The sequence below is a fragment of the Protopterus annectens genome, chromosome 11.part0 (assembly GCF_019279795.1).
Source record: "Protopterus annectens isolate FY-2018-M chromosome 11.part0, PAN1.0, whole genome shotgun sequence".
NCBI lineage: Eukaryota > Metazoa > Chordata > Ceratodontiformes > Protopteridae > Protopterus > Protopterus annectens.
The window spans coordinates 1,220,200,994-1,220,221,051 of record NC_056745.1 but is presented as its reverse complement, the minus strand read 5'-3'; the positions used below and the strand labels follow the sequence as shown (position 1 = coordinate 1,220,221,051).

General features: G+C 35.2%; 1 protein-coding gene across 1 annotated transcript in view; it reads right to left on the bottom strand.

Moving 5' to 3' along the window:
* LOC122815048 (regenerating islet-derived protein 4-like) overlaps positions 1–20,058 on the bottom strand; it is a 109,876-nt gene that overhangs the window by 49,306 nt on the left and 40,512 nt on the right. The window contains exon 3 of the mRNA XM_044087295.1: positions 7,585–7,699. Within this exon, the coding sequence (XP_043943230.1) occupies positions 7,585–7,699 (115 nt within the window). The remainder of the gene's footprint in view (positions 1–7,584; positions 7,700–20,058) is intronic.

Sequence of the window (20,058 nt, the reverse complement as noted above, 5' to 3'; positions counted from 1 at the left end):
TCTCTATATATACTAACAACCTTCATACTTCTACTTCTCATGCATCCGCCATACAATATGCAGACAAATCCACATTAATATGTATTCATGAACTCTACACCCTTACACAACAATCCTTCCTCTCTGTTGAAACATGGCTTACCAAGTTTCAACATATTCTTAACCCTTCTAAAACTAAACTTCTTCTCTTTAAATCTACTCAATCCACCTCTACAGACCTCACCTTTAACATCACATCTAACAATAACACTTCATTTCTCCCACTGCACACACAAAACTCCTTAGAGTTGAGATTGATAACAAATTGAGATTTGACATACATATTACCCATACCATACTACATAAAAAGCTGGGCACCCTCTACATAAATAAGAAGTATTTTACCAAACACACAAAATCCACCATAATACACCCTCATCTGGTCTCCACACTTCTCTATGCTTTCCCAATTCTTACTAACCTCAGGAGACAGACCTAGCTAAACTAGACTCCTGTTATAACAAAATAGCTAGGTTTGCCTCTGATGCCCCATTCAGATCACACCACTGCACATCTCTAAAGCAGCTTAACTGGCTAGAGTTCCCCCAACTCTTACTTTACAATCAACTCACTCTTGCTCGTAAAATCCTTTACCAACCAGAAAAAAACCCTCACTATTTTAGTAATAGAACACTTCACTCCAGTAATAAATTCCTTCTTGAAGTAACTAAAGTAAATAACACAGCAGGAGGATCACTCTTCTCTAACAGTATTTCTAAAATATGGAACTCACTACCAATCAACATACCTTCCCAGTTTAAGAAAGCACTAAGAACTCACCTCCATACTACTCAGCTATGTTCCTGTACCTTTCTTATATTGCAATCTCTACTCACCACTTTGAGCATTTACTACCCACATGTTGCTGTATCTACTGCTGTGACCTATGACTTCTACATTGTAAATTATCTTATACTGCTTGACAATGTTTTTGGCTAATTTATCTGTATGTATATCTCTTTTGAGAGTTGTATTTGTTTCTTTCAAATTATGTATTATCGATGTATGTTTTCTAAATCAACTTGTATACTGTGATACACTACTGAGCCCAATTTATACAATTGTTATGTTATTTGTGGAGCTTTTCTGCCCAGGCATCCACTGAAAAAGGACTTGTGTCCAGTGGACTTTCCCGGTTATCAAATGTAAAATAAATAAATAAAATAAATAAAAATTTGTATACATTCTCAAAAACCTAATTACTCAGCATTTTACAATACTTTTTTTTGTCACATAGGATGATTACTTGTAAAATTAACTTAATTATTTAAAAGCGTCAATGTTCAGTAGACTATAGAAACAAAGCAGTCATTACATGTGTCATCCTGGAAACATCCAAATAGTTAATTGTAGTATCAGAAAACTGACATGCAAATTTCAAAAAAGTAGAGGAATTATTACTGAATTCAAAAAAGTCAAACAACTCAATTACTTTCCTATGAAAAAAAATATGTCAGCTAGAAATTTATAATAAATTCTCCAGTAATTGGAATAAATGGGTTGAATAAATGATTGTCCTGCCAGTAATACATAATATTCAGAAATATGGGGGCATAGGTCACATCTGTAGTTTGCCTGAAATATTCACGTTCGAATAGAAAAAAGTTAGGTTTCCATATTAACTCCATAAATGTGTTCAAAACATAAATATCAACAGTTGTCAAAAATCCATATGTTATATAATCATTTCATTGAACCATTCTATGCTAGTAGCATGAGGAATCAAAGTAAATAAATCTAACAAATCAATAGTTACTAAAATACTATTATTAATGTAAGCCTCATCTTTAAGGCCTGCTAAAAATTGTCAAGAATCTATTAACATTTATGAATGTTTCTTTTTAGAAGGTTTCAGTGTCCAATCTACAACTATTACCAAAAGTTGAGTTATAGAGTCACCTGCATCCACTATTAACTTCAATGGGGGGGAGGGGGCTAAAATATTTTTATGCACCTTTGGAATACCAAATGCTATATGGTATGAAGGGTTTGAAACCTCAAAGTATTTATAGAATTCATTTGTAATTGAACCATCCAATAACATCTCATAAAAATATGTTTTTATGTAGGCAATATTCAATTGATTTAATGACACTAATTCATAGTTCAATGTATCATATACAATATTTTGCATCTTATTATTGTAATTATGCATTTGCATTAGAACTAGCTCATGCCCATATTGGGTTGCATAACGCGATGTCCTAAATTATTTGCAAGTTCTTTCAGAAGTAACCATTCATTTTAGTATATCTATTATTTGAATAATGTTTTCTAATATCCAATTCATATAATTTATCAAATAAAGATAAAATAGGGTATAACAGGGGTTAAAATAGCTGTGTCTCTTTAATGTTGGAACAACATCATGATTACTCACAAATGTATCTTAAAATAAAATATTAACATTCAACTTTCTAATATGTAATTTCAACTGTGTAAGTGCAGAATGAATCAATAAATTTTTTGTTGGAATAAATGTTAGTCCTTTTTATTTTTACTTCAAATACTCCATCTATCAAGTAAGGAAAATCAGATATTTTAAAGCTAACACAGGTGAAGTATTTTTGTAATTTGTTAAATCGGGAACATCACTCTTTTTTATTTAGTCGACTAAAACTGTAGAAGGAATTACATGTGAGACTAATGAAATTTTTGAAAAATTTCAGTCTTAATTCTCTAAACTATATGAGGACTCAATCTGGACCAACTGTATTTGACATGTCTTGTTTCTTATCATTTTTCCAATTCACTTGTTACCAGAGAACTTATTTGTTTTAGAATATCTCTGGATCAAATTAAAAAAAAATAATAATATGGCCCCATCTAAAAAAGTAATGGCTCCCTTTGAGTTTTTCAAGTAATTTCAGATATATAACTTCATATTTATTTTAATTGTACAATTGTTTTATATCAAAGCTGTTACTGACATAACCCCTTTTATGTTAGCCAGAATAATTTTATTGAAAAAATCAGATAAAGACACCAGTCTTCCAGGAAATTATAGGTCAATTGATCTTCTTAGTTGTAATTACACATTTCTGACCAAAAAAATTATCAATTTTAAATTGTTAAGGTTTCCAGAACTAGTTTATCCACTACTGCTTTATTTTTAGCCAGGACAATCTTGCAAAGGCCAGCCAAATGTTGTAAGCTATTATAAGCATGGAAAGAAAAAAAAATAATCACTGTGATATAACCTTTTGCACAGTGAATACTTTTGCTGTGTTACATACAGTTACAGGTTCATAGGTTCATAGAAAGTTACTAGGCTAATGGCTTATGGGCCTGTAATTCCCACGGTTGGTTGATGGTGCCTCTTTGTGCAGAGGGATTACTGTTGCTGTCCTCCATTCTGCTGGAACATAGCCAGTGGTTAAGCAGGGATACAAGTGGTCTGCTCGGTCATGTTTTAAGTTGTTTAAAAAGCAACCTGGGATGTTGTCTGATCTCATTGATGCTGTCTTTTTGGCCCTGGAAAGCATCAAGATGAGCTGCCCTCTTGAGAAAATAGGCTGAGGAATGGTGGCAGATATACCTTGTGGGATGACTTCAGGGAACTGGGGGATGAAGTTTGCTCCAAGCTGTCAGCTAGCAGGTTGTCTATTATCTCCAGTTGAATATGGGTGGTGGCATCCACAACCAGTTCAGTGCATTGCTGAGTATTCCCATTTAGATTTCGGTCATAGTTAAAGAATGCTTTGTGAGTATTCTTAGATATTTTTGCTTTGGAGTTAGCTTAAATCTATAATTTGTTTGTTTAAGCTAGTGAGGGATTTCTTCTGCTGCTGAGTCAGTTCCCTCTTGTTCTTGGACGGTAGTTTCTTTCTGTTGTTGTATACCCTGTTTATACTGGAGGTCCACCTGGGTGACTTGCTTTTCAGCAAGACCTGGTTTAAATCTGGTTAGGTACAACCAATTCTATACAACTGCTTATTTGGTTATACAGTGCATTGGTGTACACCTCAAGATAGCAGTCTGTGTTTTCTGTACTTGAAGGGGCTTTGAAACTTCTTATACCATCACTTAGTAGGAGGCAATTTATTTTGAAAAATTCTTAAGTGTGTTTTGAGCTTGATTGTGTATCTGGTCTTATAATTACATTGCACAAGACTGATTTATGGTCTGATCTTACCAGGGAGGACATCACACGGGGGGGGGGGGTGCAATGCTGTCCCATGTTAGTGAGTACTATGCCCAGGACATTTGAGCCTCTTGTGGGTGTACTGACTTGCTGTTCCCAGGTATTTGAATTGACAAAGTCCAAGAATCTCTGAGTTATCATGTTTGTGGTTGTGTGTGTTTTCCAGTCGATGATAGGACAATTAAAATCACCCATGAGTAAGATGTTGGGCTGTATGGCAAGTCCAGGTATAAGATATGCTTTTCCTGTTTCATGGTGAGGGACCTATAGCTAGCTATGATGTGGTAGGGGGTATTGCCTAGAGTTAATTAGACATGGAATAGCTCAAGAGAGTCATACTGTTTGACCAGTCTCGAGGTGTACTTATCCTTACTGAAGCTGGATATACATCCTCCTTTGGTTCTTTCATGCTCAGTTTTTGGTCTGAATGTATGCAAGGCATTGTAGCCCTGCATGGCCATAGAGTGCTTTCCTTACCTTTCAACCATATCTAATTAACTGCACAGCTGTCAGCATCTTCCAAAGAGAGGAGTGCTTCCAGGGAGTGCAGTTTCTTGCTTAGATGCCTAGTATTAAGCAGCAGAATCTTGAGTTTATCTAGAGAGGATTTTGTTATGTTGGGAGGCTGGTTATTTTGACACTGCCTAAAAAAGGCACAATAGGGGTGGCTAATGCCTTTGCTAGTATACAAAAGCCTAGAGGAGACAGGTGCAGACCATCTCTGGCAAAGCAGAGTGGCCTGTTGGCTATGTATTCCCAGGCTGACAAATATTGGATCCAATTGGACCGACACCAGAAGCTAAGCTAATTGTTAAAGTCAATCATTTTTTGTTTGTATTGTGGCATCATCCTTTGAGAAGGTAGAATGCTGCTTAAGGCTAAACTTACACCTGCCTGTGACAAATAATCTGAGAGCTCAGTCATGTCTCTCTTCATATAGGTCAGTCAGGTATGTCTCAAGTCATTCACCCCCATATGGACTATGATGGAGTCATATTGGTACTTGTGGTTGAGTGACTTGAGTGCTTGAGTGACTTGACGGATCCTGGCACCTGAAAGGCAGCTAACTGTAACCCGCTCCTTATCCAGCCTAGTGAGGGGAACACCTGTGTGTCTTAAAATGGAGTCACCTATGACCATTACATTGGGTTTTGTGGTGTTACGCCTTATGGACTTATATGTTGAGACACTGGTGTGAGTTTATGTGTTTTTTTTTTTGCATTTTTTTGCATTTTTATATGTATAAGTGGTTTCCATATGGGAGGTCTCTGATCTTTTGGTAAGTTATGAGTAAGTAGTGAGTACCTCAGCATATGCGGGTTTATGTGTCACATCCTTATTTAATGTGAGAAGTGTGTGTGAGGTGACAACCTGTTTGGCTTTTGATTTGCCTTTAGGTGAGAGTCTTGCCTCCAATTTTATAGTGTATCTATGTCTCTTATATAAAGTATTTGTTTGTTTCAGGACTAAGCGTTTGTCAATATACATGAGACAATTGCTACATTTCCTCAGGATGCCCATGTTTATCAGGCTGGCCAAGGAGGCGATGGGAAACTGCCCCCCTATGACAGTAGGCTCTTACTGTATGTTTAATTAAGAAAAGGGGATTGGTTAATTTGACAGGACTGTGCTGCTAGCACTGAGACTGCAAGAGAGACCTATAGTTTGTGTAGGCTAAGGTTGATCAATAAGGCAACATTCTCAGTGCACAACTGAGTTGCTTCTAGAGCAGCTAAAAGCTTGGATGGGTTTCACTGACAGCTGTTTAGGGAAAAACTGAGCTTCTATGCTTTTGTATCTAGACAGGGCACTGCTAACCACTGCTGAGTGAAGAGCAGCACCTCGCAAATGTGATGTTTAAATATGAGCAAAGAGAAACATGATTTAAGCTAACTACCAATCAGGAAAGCACACAATAAGCTTTTCACCAGCAGTCTTCAACTCAGATAGGCTAGATCATCATTATTCTGCCACAAGGATGCAGAAAAACACATTCATTATGTAGAATAGCTGGTTTGGAGCCTAAGTGTAACAAGGCCACACACACTACATACAACAGACCTACAACTAAGAGATGGAATGGAATACAGTGCAATTAACTACTTAAATCAACAGCAGATAGTACAGTTTTTTGAAAGTACTGAAGTACAGTCACAGTACATAAGAAAAGTGCAAAAAAAAAAACTTAGAACCTTTTCTGTGTTTCCCAGCTCAGATAGACCAGGTATACACCTACTGCCACTAGATGAATACTCCCAGTCCTCCTAATGTAAAAACACAGGAAAGGAGTGTCCAGAATGAAATGCTACCACAAACAGACTTAAAAGATACAAAATGCTACCACAAACAAACTTAAAGATAAGGATACAGCAGTTTAGTTTACACAGATTATAAAAGTGTGGTTATTCAATAAAATTACTTTGCTTTGTATAAATGAGCCAAGAGCCACACAATTTTAAAGACATTATAAAGGCACTAAAAACAAGATAAGCTGATTAATAAGCCCTCCAGCCAATAAAACTACTTGCAGTAATCACAAACGTTTCTCCAACCTAAACAGGCTACATCTCAGTACACAAGATGGAAAATCTAGTGACCTCCTGGTGTAAAATCAAGTGCTTGCCAGAGTGTAAAAATACACTACTTTATCCAACAGCGACTTAGATAATGAATTCAGATCAAGCAAATCAGTAGAACAGACAATGACAGGTAAAATGCACTTTTTTAATATAAGCACAAGGAAAAGCAAATAAATAATTCAAGATATCAACAGCAGTGTAGAAAGGGTGGAGGTTATTAAGCTCAATTTACAGTAGGGGTGGGCAGCCACTCCAGGGACAATTTAACCAATGAAAAATTAAATGAAACTAAACAAAATTAATTAAAAAGAGCCTACCTATATCAGCTGCTCATATTTGACAGACCACACAAACCTTTCAGACCTAATACATTACAAAATATCAGATTTCAGTTAAGAGTATTGACTCAATAATACTAGGCCAATGAAGAGATGTCCAACAGGGTTGCCCATTATGTCTCCCACTCTTCTGAATGACTATAGATCCTATTCTATATTTAATAGTACCAGATAAGAAAATTAAACCAGTATCAGTTTCAAAGTTAAACTTTATATTTATTGTTTATGTGGATGATGTTATTCTTAAACATCCTGATATTTATCTCCAGTTTTTGAACACTTAAAATAAATTACCAGCTATACAGTTAATCCTTCTACTATAAAAGAAAAGAAGAGGTTTTCTTAGATTCAAATATTATAGTGGTAAATAATTAAAAAAATACTGGGTTGGTAGTATACAAGACCACCTTCATGTCAGATTACCCTAATTGATAATTGCTTTGTTTTATCTGGATATAGTTATGACATCACAGTTAATACGTACTTTGAGAAGATAATAATTCTCCACAGAATTCTTTGCCACAGTAGTTGTCTGGTTTTCCAGAACTCCAGGCTCTATAGTTGAAAATTGCTCCATCAGTCCACTTCCAACGGTTATTCTGTAAAACAGGAAAGAGCATGTTGCATAAATATGCATTTCTTACTTAGCAACCACATCCCTAGTGACAGTGTATATTAGTACTGTTTTAATAACAATAAGAAAGGCTCATGGTCACTGTATAATTACCATAAGGCATGTAGCTGACAGTCTTAAACATCTAAGTATATGGTATCATATACTTCAAATGCATTAACGCATTTATAAAAAGGACCTAGTTTCTCTTTGTGGTAATACATATTATTATTATTATTATTATTATTATTATTATTACTATTATTATTGTTCTGATATTTTATAATAAAGTCAATTTTTTTTCTTTACAGAAATTCAAATGAATATTAGTATTCTATTTTATAATAAAGTCATAGTTTGTATGACAACTTTACTGAGCTGCTGGATCCTCACTGTCATACATTTTATACACAGTAAAGACTTAATTTGCATATGGATTTGAATTATATAGTTCAAGTCACTTGTATAACATTCCTTTCTTTTCTAATAGTTGTTATGTGCTTCACATTCTTTGTGGTTTTCTATCACAGAGTTACTCACTAAGCTGCTTTGTGATTGCTGATTGTCATGGTTGCGGTCTTCTTTGAATGTTATGCTGTATATTTGATAAGGCTTTCCCTGATTTAATTCATTAATGTTTGTAGGCTAAGTATAGGTGTGAGTATTTACTCAGGAATTATGGACAAAGTTAACAATAATGGGGGGACTGTTAGACTCTGCCTTGTTTGGTGTTGTGAGTAGAAAAAACTGCCAGGAACCACCATGAATAAATAAAACGATTTTATTGAACGAGCGCTTTCACGCACACACAGGTGCGCTTCATCAGGTTACAAAATCACATAAAACCATTGCAGTTTATATACAAAAATCATATCAATTAAATAATTAATCAATCAATCAATAGCTATCTAATTAAGACAATAGTCAATCCACATTTAAGAAGGCAGGTATAACGTTCTGCTTAGTATAGACTCATGTATATAGCTTTTGTGTCTATACTAAGACACATAAGTTCAATCATCCGAACATATTCACAAAATCATGCCAGTAATATTTCTATCCAATAACTCCAAGGACTATCATATGGCTAATGAACCAAAATGTTTTTAAAAGCCGCTTAGGCATTCCACTCATTATTAAAAGATCAAAGACACAAAATGCCTCATACTGCTTCCGGTAACGAATCTAAGTCAGTATCTGCTAAAAACAATTTAGCAACGAAGCAAGTATGTGGCATACAGATTATTTCTTTACATATTAGCCCCGTTAGAAACCTTTTTATTATTTAGCCTGGACTTACACTAGCCAGGCATAAAGGTACTATTTAGCAGAAACATTAACCATTGTAATGAAACATTACTACTACTGGCATCCTAACTGTCCTTTTTTAAAAATATATGCATTATAGTTGATCAAGAATTATGTTAGTCAAGATATATGTGTTCTGGTTTATAAAACAAGTCTTTAAAACCATTTACCTGTCATGTGAGCATGGATATTTTTAAGATATCTGAAAGATATCCAAAAATATATATAAAATATATAAAAAATATATATAAAACTCTAGCCCTATATCAACAACCTAATGTTGATCCTTATGCATAACGGCATATAGGCATTTCTATTGAAAGAGCCATCACAATGTGTCATATTGAGAACATGATCACTAAAGCATACCCATTCGTATTTATATTTACATGTATATACAGTTCATGGTTCTCATACTACTTATATCAGATGATATTATTTAAACTGTTTTAGGCACAATGTTTCAGCTTTGGTAATCATTTCACTGCCACAATGATATCATAAGTGTTAATAAATTATCAATAATATTAAATAGACTAATACCAACATTCATTCAAGTTGAATGTCTCATAAAATTGGCAAGCTTACCAATCATATCGTGAGCAATGAGTATCAAAAATTCAGAAAATTTTTTTTCAGAAGGTATAAATATAAAGGTGACCCATAAAACATAATCATTATTAAGACACCAGAATTGCTTGTAAGACATTCCAATATCATAAGCCCGGGTAAAATATGTCCAATATATTATGGACATTTTATAACAACCTATATGGGAGGTATAAGATGTAAATAAGGATGGAGGCCAAGACCATTTGTGTGATGTGGCAATAACTCAAGATGTTCCTAAGAGGGCAGGGCGAATACTAACCACTGTATTTAATCCAGGTGGAATGTGGGCTTTCATTCTCAGTATCCATCTCAATTCAAACATCTCAATAGTACCTACATGATCTCCTTCTCTCTTATTCGGGTTTACCACCTGTAGGACCAAAAAACTAAAACTATGTTGAGGCCTATCATGGCAGTGTATAGCTAAAGCATTAGTAAGATTGATCCTTCTAATATCATAGACATGATTATAGATACGGTCCCTAAGTCGACGCGATGTCATCCCTACATAATATGCATCACATTGATTGCAGACTGCAAGATAGATGACATTCTGCGTATTGCAAGTAGCATAAAAGGTAGGTTTGAAGTCATTAATGCTTAAGATGTTAGGACTTTGGATTTTGTTAATATATTTACATAATGAGCACCTGCCACATGCATAGGTGCCTGTTTTTAAGTTTGCCCTTAAGTCAACAGAAGCTGTATCTAATCTTTCCTTACAAAGCAGTCTTTTTATATTTAAACAGTTAGTAAACCTAAATACAGGTTTCTTCCCCACTAGTTGTGAGAGAATAGGATCTAGGTGTAAAATCTTCCAATTTCCCTTAATAATTTTAATTAATTGCTCAACATCATTAGTATATTTAATTCCGTATGTTAAGTCTTTACCATTCTCTCTCCTACTATAAGAGTGACCTGCCTTTGCTGTATATATAGGCATTCCAAGGAGGGTATCTGTTATACCATTGACTAATTCAGCTGGATAACCTCTATCCAAAAAATACTGCTTTTGTTGCTTAATTAATTCTATAGCATCCAACTCATTGCTACATATTCTAAGTATTCTGGTCATCTGACCCTTCACAATTTGTTTGTTGGGTGTTGTGTGAACAGTTTCTTTTCAATTCTTATTTATGGCATTTATTTTCTATATGTTTCCTTTATTCAGTTAATCTACTGTTTAATCTATTTGACCATTTTAATTCCATCTACTTTTAAATTAAATTTCTCAGTCACTGTGTTATTGTTATTGTACAGTGCTTAGTCTAATAAACACTTTAATAAACTACTTGAACTTGAGACACAGGGCCAAAATCAGAGAAAACATTTATTAAATATTCCTCTAATTTACTTAAAAGTTAATAGAACGATATGATTTGCTTTAGCATGAAATCTTGGAACAGTATGAAATATAAAACTTGAATGCCTATTATTATTGATTGACTGTCATTTTTAAGTGGAACAGGACAACATGTGAGGTAGAATCAGGGCCGTTCTGCAAAACCGAAGACTGTTCAAAGGTATGGTTTTAAGACTCCTACAATGTCTAAAACAGAATGATTTATGTTTTCCGTTTTTGTACACTGGGTCCTTATTTCTGCCCTGTTTCTTTGCTATGCTTTCTATATACAGTGGAACAGCAATATGTGTATATGGGATCATTTACTTATAATTCTGCAATTTATGTAATTTGTTTTGATAGAGTTAATTGAAGATTTGTAGCTGTTTCCTTTTCTATGTTTTTAGTTAAAGGAGCAGTTGTATAGCACTGGTATTTTCAGAAACTGAATTATGTCACTATGAATTAATGAAGTTTGTCAGTTTAGGTAGTTTGTTTTGATTGTGTTGCTTTATGTGCTATGCATATACTGAGTCAAATGCTTTATGTGCTATGCATATACTGAGTCAAATGCTTTATGTGCTATGCATATACTGAGTTAAATAGGGAGTTACAATTCCCTTGCTGTTTAGTGCTAATGGAGTGCACAATTATGACATTGTTGAAGCTGATAGATGATATTTCTGTGCAGACTTTGGTGGAGCAATCAATTATGGCAGCAACAATTAGAGAAAATGCCATTTTTGCATTCCTTTTATTGTCTGAATACAACACTTCAAAGAATGTTGCATGATTCAGAAGACAAACGTTCCCCTTAAAAAATTAATCTATGAATTAACCAAGTATTTGAATTGATTTTTCTTGGACCTTTTTTAGCCATGGCCCTGAATGTCAATGAGGTAACAAGGTAAAAGATCAATAGTACCAGTCAGACACACACACACACACACACACACACACACACACACACACACACACACACACACACATTTTTTATGGAATACAGTTGCTTGAAAGTCTGTGTAAAAAAGTATGTGTTTTATGAAATTGGTGGGAAGCATGTGTATGTGCATGTTCGTGCATCTGTGTGTGTGCATGTGTGCACATGCATGAGTGTGTATATGTGTATTATGATGTTTGTGTGTATGTGAATGTGTGTGTGTGTGTGTGTGTGTGTGTGTGTGTGTGTGTGTGTGTGTGTGTGTGTGTGTGTGATCAGCTGACTGAAATACATGTCTGTTTGTTAGTCGGAGGACAATGAACCAAAGTGTGTGAATGTGACTGTGTGTGTGTTGTGTGTGTGTGTGTGTGTGTGTGTGTGTGTGTGTGTGTGTGTGTGTGTGTGTGTGTGTGTGTGTGTGTGTGTGTGAGTGTGTGTGATCATCTGACTGAAATACATGTGTGTTTGTTAGTCGGAGGACAATGAACCAAAGTGTGTGTATGTGACTGTGTACGTGTGTGTGTGTGTGTGTGTGTGTGTGTGTGTGTGTGTGTGTGTGCGTGTGTGTGTTTGTGTGTGTGTGTGCAGCATGCAGCGTGCATGTATGTGGTGTGTGTGTGTGTGTGTGTGTGTGTGTGTGTGTGTGTGTGTGTGTGTGTGTGTGTGTGTGCATGTGTGCACATGTGTGTGCATGTGTGCATGTGTGTGTGCGTGTGTAAGGTCATAGTGTCAGTGTTTGTGTTAGTGCAAGATTGGTGGGCAGTAGACCTAAGGCAGTGTTTTCTTTTCTTCACTCCTATGCAATTTCAGAATTAGTATATATCAAATTGCAATGATATGGGTGATGCTGGGGAGGGGGTGATTGCCCCATTCCAAAAAATACCAATTTATTTTGCTAATTTTCTTTTAGTTGCTGACTGACAGTGTTATGAATGTGATTTAATTAGATCAGTTACAGCAAAAATCTGTTTCATGGAATTGATGTAAATACACACACTTGTGTGTGTGTGTGTATATATATATATATATATATATATATATATATATATATATATATATATATATATATCTATATATATATCTATATATATATATATATATATATATATATATATATATATATATATATGGGTCTACTTCAGAATGTCGACCGTTCAGAATGCCGACTTTCATATGGCTGACACCATATGATTGACATTCTGAAAGACCAACATCCTGAAATAGCACCAGTTACCTACCTCAAGCCTCCTGCACCCCCCACACCCCCTGCTACTTAAATAGTCTCACTCTGAGATTGTACTACAGTGCAGAAAAGGGAAATCTCCCAGTCCCGCACTGTAGCAGGATCTCCGCAATCATTTGTCAGCCTTTCAAATGTTCGCTCATATCCAAAAAAACAGCGTGCTTTTACGAGGAAATCAGATTACCCAGAGAAAACCCATATTTTCATGGGAATTACATGTGTACTGTACATGGATCAGTGATCAGTTCTGAACCCCACATACTAGACTGATTATGCAGACAGCATGCCACTGATAGACAGAGAGATTTCTCCTGAGCCACTGTTCCACATTTAAAAGAAGTAAGTCTCCTTTGATATTTTATTTAAACCTTCTTATGATTTTATATAAGATATGTGTCAGGCTGATCAGTCTAAAACTGTTTGGGTTTGATGTGATCCCTCCCTTTGTGAATCTGAACCTCTACAGTTTATTGTCATAGATCTGGGATATGCTTCTTAGTAACATTTTGTTGAAAACAACTGATGCAGGAATACTTTGGTTTTCCTTGATTCTATGTAGGAAGCCACTGAGTGTGTTGTCTTGTCCCATGAGCATGAGTTTTTAATTTTAAAAGTGGCAGGAGTTTTTATACTAGTATTTACATAAAGGATTGCTCTATAACACTTTGTGATGTTTTTTTTTTCATATTGCAAATTCTGGAGAAAATATTTCTATAAGTGTATTTGTTATGCCTTATGGTCGTGTGATCATGTCATTGCTCATTGATAAAATATATTGCATTCACAAGGTTACCTTTTAAGTTGTTTGATGCAATTAAAAAATGCCTGTCATTAACCTGCACCACTGGCACAGAGGGATAAAGCCCTTATTGCAGTCCACGTAACTGGAGTTCAGTTAACACCTCAAATGCCTGATCCTGCAGACAGATTGCCCATCCTGTGGAGTAGGGATGGTGTTGACTTCCTAGCTCGTGCTGTTACTATGGTAGTAGGCCTTGGCTGGAGAACAGAGGCATTTCATAATGCAAGGAGCTTGTGCCAGTAAGATGTGGGTACGGTCACCCAAAATGGTGATGGCAGTTCTTGTTGGCATGCGCAATGGAGCATGTATTCCCAAATAAATGGGCATAGATGACCCTTGCGGGGATGCAAGGATTATATCACCATTAGTGTGCAGTTAATCCATAAATTAGAAAAAGCTGTCATTGCCAGGATGCTATTCAGAACACAAAGCTCATGCTAGCCTGTCTTTATGATGGCTTCCTGTGGACTGTGTATTGTCTGATCAAGGGGAGATTTGATGATTGACAGGAACAGGGGCAAAATGATACAACAAAACATCAAATGATTGCTGTTGCCCTTTGAGATCAAGATAAATCTATAGGTAGTTGTGGAATATTTTATTAGAAAAGTAAGTAATTTCTATATTTTATCTAATACTTTAGTCAGCATGAATACCACATCAGATCTCACATGAAACAAGACACTGGCCTAATGGGAATAACTTGGTGAAGAAATGGAAAATAAAATACAATACAATACAATATACACGCATTAGACATGTTTTTAATGAATAAGGCGAGTTCTGAAACCTAAGTATCCTTTTTTCTGTTACATATCTTATTTTTTGAGTCCATCAAGTTGCTTTTTGCTACTGTGCATTGGCAGGGGCATGATCAAACATGTAGACATAAAGATAAAGATAAATATTAAAGGACTGACTTTTAACATCTGATTTTAGGAATTGTATTTGCTGTTCAGCAGACTGATTTAATTATGGATTGTTTACACTGTTTACTCAGTGATTACTGTTCGTGTGGTTGTTTTATATGCATTTATACATTTAATAGGTCCTGGTATAAGTTTTACTCAGTTTTATAATACTGCATAACATATTCATAATGAGTGCAAAATACCATTTTACTTATTACTAATAAGTGTTCTATTTATAATTTAATTATGTTGTTTTATAATTAAAACAGACCGATTTTATCAGTTATTAGGATGTTTTGAGCTAATGTATTGTATTCTGTTTTGAAATGACAAATTCAGTTTGATTGGGTGTGGAGGTCTTTAATGTTTGAGGCAGAGGAATATGAAGTGATGAACTGGGCATATGCTAGCTGATCCTTGAGAATGCTTTTTTATGTGGCATTTTAGGCAGTGAGTGTAAGAAAGCAGGATATTTTACAAGTGCCATATAAGGACTGACACCTTGATTTCAAGGTGGTTAACGTGAGTTGATATACAAAGCATAGGGTTAAGGTACAGTCCAGGGTATTTTAAGGAAGGTACACATTAAATGTGGCTAAGGGCTAAAAATTAGGGTACAGGAATGGAATGCAGTGTTAGACTGGTCCCAGATATCATGGTTGTAGTTATTTTTGCCTGTTAGAGATGATGTTTGTCATCCTGCCACCTTGAGAAAGTGTAGAGGCTATGCTGGAGGTTAGCTATGACACAACCTGAGGTGTAGATAGCTATTCTAGGGCTTGGTGGGTCACCCAATCTAGTGCCCACTCTTCAAATTAGTTGAAGAACAAGAAAAAAAGGCTTAAGGAGCAAAGAAAAATCAATTCTCTTCTTTTAAACGGAAGCAGTGGGCTGGTTAACTTTCTATACAAGGTAAGTAGTATTAATTAAGTTGAGAAATCTTTAAGTGTACCCACAGACTGTGGTATAAATGCACCAGTTAATTGATGGATAGTCAAAGTCACCAGTCAGAAAAGTGTCTTTATATACAGGATCTTCAGTAAGCACTTGGTTATCCTTTCATACCTGAAGATTGATTTGGCCCTTAAAGATTTATTAAATGAAGGGCGGATTGACCTGGGCACCTACCATTACTTATTTATGGAAATACCCAAGGTGCCTTCTATATACCAAAGACACACAAGAATGCCTTGGATCCCCCACTTAGGCCAATTGTATCTGCCAACGGGTTTAAAACATTCCCATTGGTCAAATTTTTAAATCTTAAATTAAAGAATATTTGGAAGGGGCAAAATAATATTTTGAAAAATTCATGGGATTTTTTTTAAAGTGTATCAAAGCAGATTTATTTTGTGAAGGGTTAATCTTTGTTAACATTGATATAGTGGATTTGTTTAATTCAAAACACTGTGTTTACTAGTGATGAGTTCTGGACTTTTTTAGAACTTACTGAAATAGTCCTGAGGAATAATTTCATTTACTTTGAAGATCAGTTTTTCCAACAAATTAGAGGGGTGGTGATAGGGGCTTGCTGTGTCCCAACTTATGCTAACATACTTTTGATGTGGGAACAAAAGTTTGTATTTAATTCTGACAATGTTAGTTGCTGGAAGCTTTGTAAGTGTTAACTTGATGATATTTGTATTTTTTGGAATGACACAGAGGGAAAGTTAAGAGAATTCATCACTATATCAACAATAAGACTGATTTTTTTGAAATTCACTTATGAATTTTCCTATGATAGGATGAATTATTTGGATATTACTTTTCATAAATTAAGTGAGACAAGAGAGTTTAAGTCCACTGTGTACTGAAAAGACACTTTTTCTAATTCGTATTTATATTTTACGAATGTCCACCTTCACCAACAAAAAAGGGGCAATATGTTAGGATATGTAGGATGACCTCTGACGAGCAAGATCTTGAGAGAGAATGTGAATTATTAAGAGAAATGCTTTTGGAGAGGGGATACTCACAGCATTTATTGAAGAAATTAAGAATGAGGTTGCGGTAGGGAGGTGTGATAGGTTTTCTCCCCTTCTAAGAATGGATATTTGTACCCTAAGAGACAGGGATGTGAGGAATGATTTATGATCAGAAAGTGATGATAAGGAGATGGGTTATCAGAGGGCTTTTGTGACCAGTTTTAATGGAGATCCTGGCATTATTAACAATATTATCTTGAAGGAATGGTTAAAATTTGCCAGTTTATCTGATTTGGATACTATATTCAAGAACCCCCCTTAGAATTATTTTTTTATAAAGGGTTGAGTTTGAAAGATTTACTGGAGTAGAATAGTGCTCCTGAGCTAGGGGAATACACAGAAAGGCTGGAACTTACAAGTGTGGGGCTTGCCCTTATTACCCCTATAGTCTATGCAGTGAGGGAGTGCACATAAAATGTAGAAATAAATACATTAGTGGAAAGATGTACACTAATTGTAAAAGTGTAGAGGTGATATATATTGCCCTATGTAGGGAAGACTGAAGAAGAATATATGAACATCATTATGATGTTAAGAGTAAGAATGAAAAAATGCTTTATATAAACATATGTTGAAATGTAATCTTTCTAAGTTCCAGGTTTTTGTGTTAGAAGAAGTTTCAGTAGATGTCAGAGGTGAGCCCTGGGAAATAAAAATTGAATACAAGGAATTATACTGGTAGCTTACTTTAGAAGCTATTAAGCCACCAGGGCTTAATGAGCACATATCTTTAGCCCCAGTTTAAAAGATGAGGGGAGCCAGGTTATAATAAAACACATTTTTTTATTGTTATTTTTTATTATCATTATTTTTTACTACCAATATCTATTGGTGTTGTGAACATTTTATATATATATATATATATATATATATATATATATATATATATATATATTCAGCTTTATTGGATTATTATACATTTGTATTTATATGTTTGTGGGAATTTATTCAGACATGAAGGGTTGGTACCTAAGGCTCAGTATTTATTTATTTATTATTTTTTTAAATATAAGTTATACATGTTTTTACACTGTATTTACATTGAAACCAATTACTTTGCAATGGGTCAAGTTTTATTTATAGCAATAACCCACGCCTGGGTGTGGGTAATGCAGGATTTAACCATGGTTAAATCCCGCATTACCCACACCCAGAAGTGGGTTATTGCTATTATACTATGACATTATTTAAGAAAAGAAACAATTACTTTTCTTAAATAATGACATTGTATAATGCCTCTTTGCTGCCCTTCCGCAGCTGTCTGGCATCCGCGGCAGTTCTGATGTACTGCACATGCCTACACAGTACATCAGACCTGTGGCCAAAAGCAACGGAGAAAGCAAGATCTCCGTTGCTTTTTTACTGTTTCGCTATGTTAAATGGGTTTAACATAGCGAGACAGCTTTAAAATAAGCAACGGAGATCTCCGTTGCTTATTTTAAAGCTGTCTCGCTATGTTAAACCCATTTAACATAGCGAGACAGGTTTAAAAAAAAAGCAACAGAGAAAGCAAGATCTCCGTTGCTTTTTACACACTGTGTCGCTATGTTAAAGGAAAACAAAATCACCAATGAAATTGCAGTCACCACCAATGAGGTGAAAAACAGCTTTATTCACAAGAAAGTAAGCGGCTTCGCTCAAACTTTTTTCTTTTTTTACAATTACTACTAGTAAGGACCATTTAAATAACCCATACTATTCACTGATAGGTGAAACCAAAATAAGTTAAAAATCTTCATTAAAACAATAAAATATGAACAAACCACCTATTTCAGGAAAAAACAAGAACACTATACACCCTGTGGTATGTGCAATCACTGCAATTTTATTAGTGAGGAAGAAACATTTGTACATCCAGTTACTGGATATATATATATTATTTTAATACTAATACGAACTGTAATAGTAAAAATGTGGTATACTTAGCTAGGTGCGTAGTGTGCCCTTCATTTTATATATAGGCAAACTGGGGGTAATAAAAGACAAACACTGTAAATCAATGGGCCCTGACCACAGCTTTAACTTTTGCGGTCATACAACATGTAGCACTACAGATCATCAGATGTAGAGCTGATGATCCACCTAGTTCTGAAGGGCAGGAGTATTAGTAGACCCAAATGAATTTAAATGTATTTATGTCTTTCTTAGATGTTTTGGTATATATATGCCTTTATAGTTCTTCATATTTTTTATTGTTTTAATGAAGATTTTTTAACTTATTTGCTTGAAAAACACAGCAACAGGAGGATATGGCCAATGTCAACAGTTTGAATATAGAACTTCCGTACGTTCCAGTAACTACAGAGAAGGAAATACATAATGTGGGTGTTTCCCGGTTCCAAGCCTGTTTAGCCGGAGATATGAATGCCCTCCTGGATTATCAACCGAGTATGCAATCAGCTGACAACATGGAAACACTTGACTGCTCTACAAATAAAGCATGTCTTGTTAAGAAAATTGTACCTCTTTAAATGGCAACAACTGAATATTGACTTAAGTAATAGTTACATGAAATTGTTAATTGAATATCATACACCTGAGGAGGAAATGTTGAAAAATCAAGTTAATGAAAATTTTCTGAATGTAACTAAGAAATGTATTAATACACAAATGCATAATAGAGTTGAACGATTAATTGATGATGTTTCTTTATTTGGGAACAGAATAGGGGGGCTTCAAACACAGCACAAAACCATCGTAGGAATCTTTTCTCCCATGCAGTGAGGGTGCCAGAACATACAGATGTGGGATATTCTACTAGAAATTATCCAAAGGATATAACCACTTATAAAGGTACTACACAGGTAGTTAGTGTAAATGGAACAAAGGAGACACAGGAACCGCATTTAGAAGGGAGAGTTATTCCAGTGGAGGTAGAGAGTAATCACTATATATCTAGCAATGTGCAGAGTCCTGCAATACCAGTAGAGAGAGGGGAGGGTGTAGTAGATGTACCATCTAATGCACAGAACACAGAGAACTCCCAACAGATGGCAGTTAGACCGAAAGTTACTCTAGGAAGTAAACCCAATAATGAACTGGGTCAGATAGCACAAGGGCAATACATGAAGAGACAACGCCAGTAAGCAGAGGCAGACACAAAAGATGGACCTACACTGAAGAAAATGTGGGAGAGAACTCCACACTAATAGTCAACTTGTCTAGTAAAGTTTTAAATAATGATGAAGAATATGTCTTGAAC